The 13,343-nt window shown below is 42.2% G+C and overlaps 1 protein-coding gene across 3 annotated transcripts; it reads right to left on the reverse strand.

Moving 5' to 3' along the window:
- Nucleotides 1-853: 853 nt before the first annotated feature.
- LOC117737263 (trichohyalin-like) lies at nt 854-13,301 on the reverse strand. 3 transcript variants are annotated; one of them, XM_034543050.1, is made up of 18 exons: nt 12,917-13,301; nt 12,146-12,314; nt 11,669-11,810; nt 10,477-11,307; nt 9,071-9,559; nt 7,545-8,921; nt 7,317-7,406; nt 6,768-6,923; nt 6,441-6,557; nt 6,026-6,148; nt 5,853-5,906; nt 5,194-5,745; nt 4,461-4,679; nt 3,404-4,121; nt 2,692-2,822; nt 2,557-2,610; nt 2,241-2,471; nt 854-2,024 (listed from the first exon to the last, which is right to left on the reverse strand). In XM_034543050.1, the coding sequence occupies exons 2-17, from the start codon at nt 12,280-12,282 to the stop codon at nt 2,364-2,366; spliced, it is 5,298 nt and encodes a 1,765-aa protein (XP_034398941.1). In that variant the 5' UTR covers nt 12,283-12,314; nt 12,917-13,301; the 3' UTR covers nt 854-2,024; nt 2,241-2,363. The 3 variants fall into 3 exon arrangements, with proteins under 3 accessions (XP_034398941.1, XP_034398940.1, XP_034398939.1); XM_034543049.1 differs by having other exon boundaries at nt 7,317-7,403; nt 7,545-8,981; XM_034543048.1 differs by having other exon boundaries at nt 7,545-8,981.
- Between the last annotated feature and the right edge of the window lie 42 nt (nt 13,302-13,343).

Below are 13,343 nucleotides of genomic sequence, written 5' to 3' on the forward strand. Positions count from 1 at the left end.
AGGAACTATTTTCCACCACTCCAAACAATGACACAAGAGGAAAAGACGTCTAACTTTTCTTAGTCCTCTGTAGTGTGCAACATTTTTGTTGTGTGTGTGATGCTTATACAAAGTTTACTGTAAATTACAGACGCAGGAAAAGAGAAAGAGCAGCAGAAAGTAATGTTAAAAGACGAGGAATGCTTTGCATAGTGTAACACCTATATCCCTCCACACAAACGCACTCCCTCCTCCACCTGGTACTCTTTCCGCTGAGCACGAGCGATGACGTTCTCAGGAGTTCCCAAAGCTGCTGTGATTATTAGGCTCCTTTTTTCTTTAAGCTGCTGATGCTTCTTCTTCTCTCACTTCAGTTGTTGGTGCTGTGCCTGGTTTGTATTGACTGAGAGAGCAGACTAAGATGTTTTAGGCTACCCGAGCACGTCTTTATATGCACGTAAGCATCATCCACCCCGATAAATCTTCAGTTAAAGCACCTGTCAGATAAAGTGATGGAGTACTTTCCACAAAGTCATCCATGAATGTCTGCCATCTAATGGCCATTTATGGGAAGTGTTTAGGTTGAATAAACAGGAGTAAAATGTAAGTGTAAAGAGAAAACCATGTACCTCCAAGAGCTGGGAAATATTTTTAGCTTTGAGAAAAAACATTTCTCACATAATAAAATGGGTTAAATGTTTTATTTAGGCCATAAAGAAACAGTCTGAATCACCAAATTTGGAGACCTGATTTCTTGACAGCAACATATTATCCACAATGCAAAATGTCAATTCTGGATTGATTTTAACAAGCATTTGTAAACCAAAACTGTTTAAGTTTTTTAGCACAGTTCACAAACACAGAGACACAGGAGTGACAGTTAATATCAGATAAACATTTATTCTCTGTTCAGTCGTAAGGAATCAACGGGGAATCAATATGTTCTATTACTGATAGAAAAATACCTTTGCTGCACCATGATACACCCATACATACATACATACATACATACAATAAATAGCAAAAGAACATTGTGTGTATTGTGAACATTGTATAAAACAAAACAAACGTGCAAACATGACATCTATTTCGGTATAAAAACAAAGTGTCACTCATACGAAAAGACTTATAGTTTGTGGTACATTGGCATATTTATATAATATTTTAAAAAACAAAATATCAGTGATAATCTCTTTTCTTAATTTCATCTTCAGATATCAGATATAACAATGACCGTGTGCATGTTTGCGAACTTAAATAACTTGTGTGTTTGGAGTAATCCTGTAGTAGACCTGTGAGGAGAAGCAAACAGCTAAGTCTTTGGAGTGAATAATTTTTTCTCTCTCATATTTGGCTTAAAAAATCAAGTAAGATGTTGCATCGGCACGTTATGCTGCACAAAAGAAAAGGCTTTTGATACAGTACGTGTCACTTTAGCCAGCATGTCAGAGTCAAGAGAGGCAGCAGCATGGATCTCCGATGAAGCAATATGTCACGTGATCTCTTAATGTTTAACACAGTGTTAAAATGTGCAAGACGTCCCTCCAATATGTTCTTGGTGGAACAGTATTATAAAAATTGATGTCACAGGCAGCTTTTGACAATGTGATTAATCTTGGCGTCATAAAGTCTGTAATTTTTTTTTATCAGTCTATCTGGACTTGTTTGATTAGCAGCCGCTCCGGCCTTTCACCCAGCAGTCACAATATCCAAGCCATTCAAGAGGTGAATCCACCGGGTGGCAACGATGAAACAGGAACTTCTTCCAACAGCGATCAGTCACCTGCTTTTACATGCAGAGGAACTCTCAGGGAAGAGGCAAGAGTCTATTTCGTATGACATCTTCAGTTAATCGTTTTGAGGTTTAGCGACCGCCCACAGGTCACTTATACGTATTCGTAGGCTGGTAAAGTGAGACAACGTGAAACTTTTGTGATTGGTTGACTAGATGGTATCCAAGCAGCGTGGCGGTGTCTCCCTCGCTGTCTGCTGAGGTGGAGGTCAGGACGGCCCCTCGGAGAGCTGCAGCTGTAGATGGCTGTGCACTGAAGGGCGGACACACAGGATGAAGGGAAAAATAGATTTGTCACACAGAACAAAGAGCAGAATGAAAAGTGTTGGTATGAATAAGCATCTTTAAGCCTTTAGTTTCAAGTCAGTTATTTTTTTGAAACAAGACAAACACTGTTTCACAGACATAACAACAAATATTTCTGACATACTGATTCATTAACACAGAAACAAACACAGACACAATTTACCTATCAAACTTCGGCCACTGGCAGTGAAGGGTTCCACTGAGAAGTTGCAGTAATCCTACAGAGCCACCATTGTGTTTGCTGCAGTCAGTCACACACTGAGACTCAGTGGTGGTCTGGTCTGACTCAAGTCCTGTACAAGGTGTGGACTAAGTTTGAACTAAGACCATTAGATCCCAGCGTTTGGACACTGATGTTAACTGGGGCACTCAGATCGACATTCTCCAGGATACACTGTGGGAACAAAAGTTGAATATGAATTGCTGTTATTAGGCTGTGTTAATAATAACGTGTTAACAGCTTTTAAAGACACTGATACCTTGGTGCACGCTGAGCTCATGACAGATTTGTGGAAGTCTCCATCTACAAACACCTGAAAGGTGAAAGGAAACAATAAGTACAAGAAAAAACAAATAACAAAGTCCATGTATCAGTCCGTTGAGTTTCTGCCTACCCGGTATCCGTACACAAATGACCCGTCACTGCAGCCCAGCTCGTCAAGCGGCGGCCTTTCCCAGCCAATCATGAGGCTGCTGTGGCCCACTTTTTTGATTACTTCAACTGATCCAACCTCAGCTGGAGCTTCTGGAGGTGATCGGACAAAGAAAATCAAGCAGAGTGTTCTATCTTTCTTGAAAAATTCAATGCTTGTAATGCTGTAAATAAGAGGGGCATCACGGCCTAAATGCACTCTAATCTATGTATCTATTTGTTCATCGGTAGGTCTCTTTGACTTTAAAATTATTCTAGAATAAAGTGACATAACAGGACACACTGCATACTAAACTTACTAATGAATCCAAGCAGGTTAGCAAAGTATTATCATTGTGTGTGACTGTATGTGAGCAATAAACAGGACAACATCAAACTGACAGAATTTGTTCTGTAATTTTATAAGACATTATTTCCATTACAAGAAAAAAGAGAAAAAGAATGGTCCATATCTAGACTGGGTATAATCCTATTGCAGCTGTATAAAATCAAAACAGTAATTTAAATCGCAAACTGCAATAATATCCAAAGCTTACACATATAACACATATTCACGCAAAGTTGTCAAATCAATAAGACAAATCAGAAAAAAAAGAATGTCTTCTTCCAGGACTTTAAGCAATGATGCGTGTGCCTTTGCGTAAATAATCTCAAGTATTAAATATGTGCATTACCTGGTTTGGGCATTGCTGTCTTGGCCTTTTCTAGAGCAGCAGTGGATTTTCTGCCAGACTTGTTGGATCTCTCAGGAGAGCAATGAGCAGGTCGAGTGCAGGATGCAGCAAATACAAGTCCATCATCAGCAGGTGCAGCGCCGTCCGCTTTAGAAGGCGTGTGAAAACGTATATCTTCGGGGGCGGTTGTGTCTGAGGCAGTGGGTTTTGGATTAGGGCCGGCACATATAGAGACATCAGACTCAAAGATCGTGGTCCTCAGAGTTAAAGGAGTAGAAGCTCTGTGTTTAGCTGGGATTGCGGTGGTTTTCTTTGCCAGTTTCGGGGATGTTACATTCGTGCCACAACTTGAGATGGATTTGGCTTTACACGGTGCCATTGTGGCAAAAGGAAAGTTAGAAGAGCTAGATAGAGCAGACAATGTCGTTTTAGGAGGGTCGGCTTTAAAGTGACAGTTAGCAAACATGTTGGGAATCAATTTAATAGTTGCGGATCGAGAGGCAACTGCATTAAAAAGTGTTGTTGACTTTTTTGTGGTGGTCACTGTTGGAGTGTGCTTAGCTTGGCCTGAAGCAGCGGTGACTGGGAGAGAGTCGCTGTGTGGAACACTGGAGCTGAGGCTCTGCTTCTTTGTCTGAGAGGCTGGTCGCAGGTCTGCAGAAGATGAAAGTGAGAGACTTTTCCTCGGCTGCTGTCCTCTGCCTCTGCTCACAGGAGCCTTGAAATTAAGAGAAAGGCATTTATTAGACATGTATGTATTATGACATAACATTGAAATCAGACCTTGTAGGTTTTCACAGAAAATAAATTTGTTTTGATGTATTGGTGCAATACATAACAATAAACCCAGTAAGAGAAAATTAAATAAAACATAAAAACAAGTACTCCAGAAATGGAGAACATAAACAAAGAAAAGAAGAAAATTACAATAAACAAATCAATATATGGTCTTTTGTGCATACATTTCATGTCTAATGGGACTTACATAAGAGCAATGCTTTCTTTTCATACTTAAACCCCAACCTGCATCTTTGTAGTGCAGAAAGCTTCAGTGTACCTGACAGCTGCTCATTAGAGTCTTCTGCAGTTGCTCATGCAGGTTAATAATCTTCTCAGGACTACTCAGCCTCCTGCTTGCACTGCAACGTGTGCTGGAAGAGGGAGGAGTCTGACTCGGTGAGGATCCAGTCGAACTGGTCAGATCTGGGGAGGACTTCCCTTTTGTATCTGAGTGATGAGATCCAAATATCTCTGGGCCGCTGGCAGAGGGCGAGAGCTGTGGTGGGATTTAAATGACAATTTAAGGTACAAACAATTTTACAAACCACACCGATTATGTTAATGTGAAATTAACTGAGATAACTTGTAAAGACTGTGGCAGCTTCATGCTCACACATACATTAGAAACAAGGGAAATAACATATGGGCACCTGACTACTGTTTTAAAAAACACTTGGAACAATTGTGAACCTATCTTTCCATGCTAACGTTCTTATTAGGACGGAATTTCCCATAAACCCAGTTGCAAACACGATCTTTTCCACTTTGACCAAAGGGTTTGCTTTACTGAAAATATTAAATATGTTGTTTTCACAATTTGTCAAAAGAACAAACTACTATACTACATACTATAAAAGCCAGGAACTGTGCCTGTCTTGTTTATGTGTGAGAATGTTTTCACAACATGTATGCAGTAATAGTTTACTGTTTTGCTTTAAAAATGCCATATGATCAACCTTTAAGAGTTTTCAGAAGAAAAAAGATTTTGAAATTATGAATTATTATCTCACCTGAGCTCTATTGGAGATGAATCTATCTTTGAGTGCAGGAACAACAGGCGACGGTGTTGCTTGGACACTGGCATGCTCATGCACTGGTGAGGTTGGCACAGGTGAATTTTCCTTTTGCCTTTCTGTTGGTGCAGGTGTGACTTCACGACAGCAGTCTTGACAATTTGTTTCAGTGGGGACTAAAGATGTGTGTTTTTCACTTTTTACTTCTCTACATTTTGCTCCGGATTCAGGTGCAAATCCATGTTGGTGTCGCTGCTTAACAAGTGGGGAAGTAGTAGAGCACGTCTGATCAGTTGGGAATCCACTGGTGTTGTCTTGGAATTTGGAAATAAATCCTGATGTAAACCCGGTGGTGTAATCTCGGGTCTTTACGTTGCTGCATGGTGTGAAAGCTGCGGTGTAGTCTTGCAGAGCAGCGTCACTGAGCAGCTGCTCCACCTGATGGGCGAGTGTGGAGTCCACACGGCCATGTCTGTGCATGGCCTTCATCATCTGAACCAACAAGCTGTTCCTCTCCTGACACTTCACCACTAGGCAAGACAGCTTGGCCTGTTATTGGACAAAACACCTGTCAGTCAGTAAACTGCTCAGAGCAGTCCAACAGAAAATGTGTAATAAGACAAGAGAAATAAAAGGCTATATTTCACTTTCCTCACCTTTAGAGGAGCTATTTCCAGATCATTCTGGCTGCTCTTTTTCAGTGCGTCATACTACAGTAAAAAAGAAAGAAAGAAACTACTGTTTATAAATCACAGTTAAAAAGTCACGACATAAAACAAATTGCTTTGACTAGCATGGACCACAAAGCCACGGCTGAATGGTTTCCCACCTTAGCTTTGATGCCGTTATAACGTGTCCTGAGTGAGATGAGAACAACGCTCAGATCATCCTTGCTGCCCTGCCCTCGTTTCAGAGCAATATACTCCAAGTTGAGCTCCTCTAGAGCCACCGTCTGTGATGAGGACACACACACACACACACACACACACACACACACACAGCTGTAATAAGAACCTTAAATGTGTATGTATTATTTATTAGTGCTCAATTTTAAAAGGTAGTCTAAACATTATCAAAAGTCAAACAACTGAAGAACAGCAATGAGCTGAAGACCTTCCATAGAATGACAAACGTTACAATCTGTCTGCATTACAATGGATGTGAAGAGTAGCAAATAGTGAAGATTAAACATTTAGAACAGTTTCATATACAGACACTTGAGAGACAGTTAATGAAAAAGATACCTTAGCTTTGAGCTGAGCTGTAAGGATGTTGTAATGCTCCTCTGTTTGTGCCTTTAGCGACAGAGTGCTAGTCTTCTCCCTGACCAGACCTGTCACTTTGCTCTGCAGCTCCTTCACCTGCAGCAGACACAAACACAAATGTGTTCATCTTGGTTTGGACCTCGAGGTAAAGTTAGTGAAAAGCAAAACAGGGGTCCAACAGGGTGTCCAAACTACGAGACATATTTACAGCTTAAGCCCTATGTGTATGTTTCTTATCCGTGGATGTTTCTCTGACTGTACTTAGCTTATAGCATTCTTTTTTGTACCGTCTATTTGGTTAAATACCTGGGTTATGAGGCTGTCATTTTCCTTTCTGGTTTCTTCCATTTTATTTGCTTCATCTGTCAACCTCACTGACTTTTCATCCGCTTCAGCCGCCTTTCTCTCCGCCTCTTGCCTCGCGGCTTCTGAGTGACACAATTCACTGCGAAGCCATTTGGTCTGAAAAGGTCACAAACATTAACATGAACGCGTTAAGTTAGTGAGCTTTCCAATAATGCACCGCTGCCCTGTAAATATAAAACAGACAGCTGAAGAATAAAAAAAGATTGGTTCCTAAGTGACACCTACATTTTAAAATCACTCAAAAATTTAAATTTCCCATGAAATGAAACGGCCATTAGGATGCCGTGTTTGCTCATTAAGGTTAGGATTAACAAACTAATTGCAGTGAAAATTATAATAAGAAAAAAACATTTGACGGTAGTAGTTTCACAAAACAATCCCAAATTAAGTTTTCTACCACCTAAAGCTAGCAAGTGGACCTTGAGTTGGGATTGTGTTGTCAAATGAATATTATTTAGTGTAATCAAAGGACGAGTTGTGTAAACTCACATCTACATGGCTCTTGTCCAGTTCGTCCCATGACCTCTTTAGTTCTGCTCCCAAAGCTTCGACCTCCCTCATCAGATCACTTGGCTCCTGCTTTCCATCAAAAACATGTTGCATAAGTGCACAGTGATCCAACACAATGACACAATAAGCAATAATATCCTGAAGCAATAATGCTTCAGGATATTCAAATTGACACAACAGACAATTAGATAATGAATCACATTATACCTGCACAGAGCTTCCCCTGTGGTCATGAGCCTGACATCTTTGTGTAACTCCTGCTCCAACAAGGCTCTCAGTCTTCTTTGTCGTAACGGCACACTTTGGATTCGGCAGATGCGGCTTCTGATTGCTCCCCTCTGTTTGTGTTTGGCTGGGCAGAGCAGCTCGGAGGATGTTTGTTTCCTCTCTCAGGCCCTGAAGTAATAGCTGGATCTGTTTTTCTTCCCGTTTCAAACAACTGATTGAATGTTCAATTATTTCTTTATCTTCTCTCAAAACTGATTGTATTAACTTATCGCAGTCTTCTTGGCAAGTGAAAGATGATTGTTCTTTGTCTCTCTGCTCTTTCAGATGCTTAAGGGAATTGGTGAGCTCCTCTCTTTCTTCTTTCAAAGAGAGCACCGCCTGGCTTAACTGGTCACTCTCCGTCTGTAAACTTTGGAGCGACTGCATCATTTGATCTCTCTCTTCTTTTCCACTTGAGAGATATTCTATCAGTTTCTCTTTTTCTCTTTTGAGACCTGATAAAGACCCTTTCTCCTCTTTCAGACCACCGATGTACCTTAGAAACTGGTCTCTCTCATCCCTCAGCCCACAGACTGTCCTGGTAAGCTGCTCTCTCTCTTGTTTGAGGCCAGCAATAGATTGAGAGATGCTGTCTTTCTCCTCCTTCAGTCCCCAAACTGTTCGAGTTAACTGCTGTTTCTCTTCCGTTTGTGTCTGGATCGACAGAACTACTTCTGTCTGCTGCTCTCCGAGAACATCTATGCAAAGTGACAGTTCCTCTTTTTCTGTTTTGAGGCTCTGGACCGACTCGGTGAGCTGGCCTACTTGATCAGTCAATGAACTAACGTGCAGACTGCTTTGCAGCCTGTTCTGCGGAGGATCATAGTGATTAACATGTTGAGAACCAGGTGCTGAAGCTGCAGTCAAATCATCCAGTTGTTGACTGGACATCAACTGTGGTTTCTCTCCATTGAGCACACTTTCCACCAAACTGTCCACACATTCTTCTGCGTTGATCTGTTGAAAACTTGCAGATATTGCAGCTGTATATTCACTTTGCAATTGAGATCCACACAGTTCCTTGGCAACCTTGGATTCCTCCGTATGCTGTTCACTCTCCACTAACCTTTGCTGCAGCTCCATGATGGTATTGAGATCATCCTCAGTCTTCTTGGTGAGTTCTGTAATCAAACACTCCTGTTCTTGGTTCTCATGCTCCAGCCTGACTCTGTTTCCCTCTAGCTTGGAGATATGCTCCGTCAGCTGTGTTAGCTCCCTCTCGATTTCCTGTTCTCTGAGCTCAATGTGGGCCAGAAGCTCGTGGATCCGGTCCGCCAAGGCCCGGTTCTTCTGATTCAGGGCCTGGACAAGATCCTCCTGGGTGAGAGGGAGAATGGCGGTATCTTCAGCTCTGTTACTGGCAGGTAGTGGTATAATCTGAATACACAAAGAGGTAGATTTTGTGATATTCTGGAAAACTGTGTTATCGAAAGTTGGATAAAAAAATGTAAACGCCTGTGACATACCTTTCCTCTTGCAGACCCCCGCTCCACCTCCGATTCTTGTCCCTCTTTCCTGAGTTGTAATTTCAGTTGAGTATTTTCTTGAGCCATCATCTGCAGCTGCTCCTGTGCGTGCTCTAGGGTGACCTCCAAGCTGTCACGTTGTTTTTGATTTGTTTTGAGATCCTCCTCCAACCCCAAGCTCCTGTAGGCTTCCCTCAGGGCATCTGATTCCTCACTGGGGCTTTTCTCAAGGTTTATGATCCCTCTGGAGCACCAGGTCCCCAGTTTAAACTCATCTAGTGTCTCTGTAAACAAAGAGAGTGACTGAAGGCTGGGGTTGGTTTTGGAGCCAAGGCGGCAAAAGATTTTAGGTGGAGTTGATTCTGGTTTGGCAGATGAGGACTCATCCTCTGTGTTGTTCTGCAGTCTCTCTGCTTCCTCCTGGTGGTGAATTGGTGGAACTGCAGATGAAGGAGGCTGGCCTGTTCCCTCGTCCGACGTTAGATGTGTCTACACAGAGATCACAGTTGTGGGGCATGAGTTGTGAATTATTAATGCAAGAATGTAAATGTCAAAACAATTAATAGAACATTATCCAAATTCATGTCTCTTTATAGTGATATATATTTCTATTTAAATATACCTGTATACACATTTACAAAAGGGGAGGTGGTGATATAAGACCCTAAATCCTCCTATCCTTTCATTCTTCTGAGCTTTTTGTGCTGCAGTATTTTCTCAGAAAATAACAAGAAGGAATTTAGAATATTGCGCCAATATTAACATCAGATCTAATATTTATGGGTCCTTTTGTTATTTTTAGGTTAAAAACTGGTTAAATTAGTCACGTAAAACAAAAGTTGCAGATGTAACGACGGTTCTATGACTCCTGGATGACCGCCAGAGTTCTTGGCCATTCGGAATCTCATGAACTTGGGAGAAGATTCCGTAGGACTGATCTCAGGGGTCATCCGAGGTCACACGTGACTTTGTTGGTATAAAGACTCAACCTGCGTGTGCGCAAGACTGAAGATATGCAGTGTTAAGCACCGCCTCTGGTGGTCAGGAAGAATAAAATAGAACTGAATTATATAATCAAAATAATAGTTTCAGTTTTTTTGACCATTTTTGTTTATAATATCTCCTATTAAAGCTGCCTCAGTACATCACATCTCTTCTTACATTTATAAGCACAGTTCATCCGATGAGGATCAGGACTGGCTGGCTCTTGATACCCCTCAAGTAAATACTGAACTGGGAAAAACGTCCACGAGTACCATATATATAAATCAAAATTAACCAAAAATAAAATGAATGTCTCATCCCATTGGATTTATTTACAGTTTTAGTTTTGGACCATTGTGTTCGTCAACTATTGCGCCATACTCAATGAGACTACCTGATAATAATAATCATGTCTTACACACCTCTTCAGCGTTCCCCACCGAGGAGTGTCCCATGGTATATGACAAAGTGTTGGACCCAGGACTCAGGCATGTGGACTCAGGCACCGTGAATGACTGACTGGTTGTTTGGTTCGTTGGATCCCTCGGCATCTGCTGGAGTCTGTGGTTCTCCTCTTTCAACTCTTCAACCTCCTCCATCAAGGAGTTTTCAGACCGCTTCAGCTGTTGCACCTCTGCTTTCATCTCTTCCACCTTGCAGTCCAGGAAGTGGCGTTTCTCATGGGCCTCCTGGAGCTGCTCCATCAGTCCCCTCCGCTCTGTCATCCCACCCTCCTCTCTCTCCAGCAGCACCCTGAGATCCTCCTGCAGGCTCAGGATGAAGCCTTGCAGCCTGGCTTCGTTTGAGTTTGTTTCTTTGACTTGTTCTCCTTGTATCTCTTTCTCACCTTCTAGCCCTGCTTCCCTCTTATATCCCACACTTGGCTGCCATTGCCTCCTCCTCTCCTCCTTTCTCTCCTCTTCTCCTTCACCCTCTCCTCTCATGGGAGGCAGCCTATCTTGTTCTTCCCAGTGTGTTACAGTCCCAGCAGTAATTCGGACAGCGCTGATCGTTGCGATGCCAGTGGCGGCACTCACAGTCATGTCCAGTAGCTGCTTTTCTAAAGTGTAGATCCTGTTCTGTAGGATCTGCTCTCTGTCCCAGCCCAGGCTGAGCTTGTGCTGGAGTTGGGTTTTAAAGTTCTCGAAGTACTGGGACTGGCGACTCATCTCCTCCTCTTTGGCCTTCAGCTGCCTCTGACAGCGCTGCAATCGGTGCCTCCAAACCTGCTCCCCTCGCTCCTTGTCCTGGGTCTGGGCCGATGAGAAGTTGGAAGAAATATGCCACAGTGAAATCAATATTCTCTTAGAATATGGAATAGTGTGTGTGTGTGTCAGTGTTTCTAGTGTAGTAGTAGGCCTGACTGTAGATGTTATCTTTTGTGATCTCTGTCTCCTTTGTCTTCCATCTGGGAATTAATTAAGTTATTTATCTTATCGATCCACCACAGTGTGGTTACTTAAAAGCAGATTACAGAGAGTTAACTGCATACTATACATAGTACCTGTTTAACTAAAGTCAACCTCACAAGACTCTCACATGCATAACAGTCTTCATGTTTTACAGTTTATACATCCATGCCTATTGATGCATTCAGAGATCCTGAGCACTCACCATGGTCCTGACCTCCTCCCTGAGCATATGTAGTCTCTGGTCCAGTCTCTGGGAGTGTTGCATGCTGGTGAGGTGAGAGGCAGAGGGTAGCTGATAGAGCTGTAGCAGCAGGCTCCTCTCTGACCTCACTACCTCTCTGATCCTAACAGCACAACACAAGACAGACAAGCTCAAATTACATCTTAATAACTACTTAACACCAATTTGCACATTGACATAAAGCGAATAGGTTTACTTACTGTCCTAATTTGATCTAAATATCTACATTTTACCTGACAATGAGAGTACAGATGAAAACATGCAAATAAAATCTCCTCTGGCGAGTAATTCCAGGGGAGATGTTAGCAACAGTGTGCTCGCATGCAAGTGAGCAGAGCAGTCGGGTGTGTGTGATATGTGATATCACCTTGGCCAAAAGTGAGTATATAGTAGCAGGTAGGTGTGTGTCACTGGAGCCCCTCATCCCCAGTCTCTCACCTGTTCCTCAGGTAGCTGTCAAACTGTTGGGTTGAACCTGCACTCTGCTCCAGATCCCTTTCCATTGAGTATGTTACCATGGTAACAGAACTGCTTCCGGTACCCGTCATGTCTGCTGAGGTCAACTGATCCTCCATTAGTTAGCCTATGCCCACTAGGTGAGTGTTACCTGTGGGACAGGGAGTGGTGGTGTCAGACTTAAGCAAAAATAAAAAGGGAAATTGTTACGCATATTCCCTGTGATGCTTGTTTTTTGTTTTTTTTATTATCTACCGGTACACGTTCGTCATAAACACACATATATTGGCGGACAATAAAAAAAAAGATACACCAGTACAAAATTCAGCCATCTATTATTCACCATGTCAACAGCTTGGTAGCATGTTTGAGCAGATGTATCTCTCAAGTTACCCCGCCTCCCAATCACCCTGTCTTCTCCTGCACCTCCTAACACATCTCACAAGTCCTCCAACCCCAAAACTTAAAGGATGGGTTCAAACTTGTACTCACATGCCCCTCTGTACACCATCCATACTGCCCATCAACAGATATGGGTATGTGACTATTGTTACCTAATAAGCAAGCTAGCAAGCAGGTTTGACTAATGCATAACTAAATACCGGCAGGAATATAAATGTCAATGGATAACAAAGTCACATTTATATCATAAGAAAATCATTTGCAGATTTCCAACTCACACAGCCTTAAATTAGCTGTTATAGTAATGATCGTACAAAGAGTAAATTCTCAAAGTTAAACTGAAAACACAACCTGTTCTTTGTGCCCCTTTGATTGTAGTTTCATCTTCTCAATGCAGCGACGAGCTTCCAGTAAGTTCGCTTCAGCTCTGTGAACTTTGTTGCGCTGTTGTTTCCTGAGAAACGCCTCAGATGTTGGAGTTTGCCGGAATCCTCCGTTTCCAGTTGCCTCTCAGCTTGGTCCCCCCCCCCACACTCAGCACTGTGCTTTCTCTCTTCTTCTCCTCCATCTATCTTTCCTTTGCTATTGTCCAGCTGGGCCTTCTTTCAGCTGAGGCTGTGGCTCTTGTCTCTTTAATTAATCCTCTGATTCAGAGCTTTCTCTCAGTAAATCCATGTGTTTGCTTCTCACAGAGGAGTTTTTATGTTCCAGGTCCAAGAACCACGATAGTAAATGTTATTCATAAATAAATCTCACTTTAATCTCATGTATATGTAGT

Source organism: Cyclopterus lumpus, chromosome 10 (genome assembly GCF_009769545.1).
Source record: "Cyclopterus lumpus isolate fCycLum1 chromosome 10, fCycLum1.pri, whole genome shotgun sequence".
NCBI classification, from domain to species: Eukaryota; Metazoa; Chordata; class Actinopteri; order Perciformes; family Cyclopteridae; genus Cyclopterus; species Cyclopterus lumpus.

Coding starts and splice junctions, on each gene's coding strand:
- LOC117737263 (XM_034543048.1), bottom strand. CDS start 12,282: ATGGAGGATCAGTTGACCTCAGCAGACATGACGGGTACCGGAAGCAGT. Junction 11,811..12,145: donor GACAGCTACCTGAGGAACAG/GTGAGAGACTGG, acceptor TTGTGCTGTTAG/GATCAGAGAGGTAGTGAGGT. Junction 6,149..6,440: donor CAGCTCAGCTCAAAGCTAAG/GTATCTTTTTCA, acceptor TCCTCATCACAG/ACGGTGGCTCTAGAGGAGCT.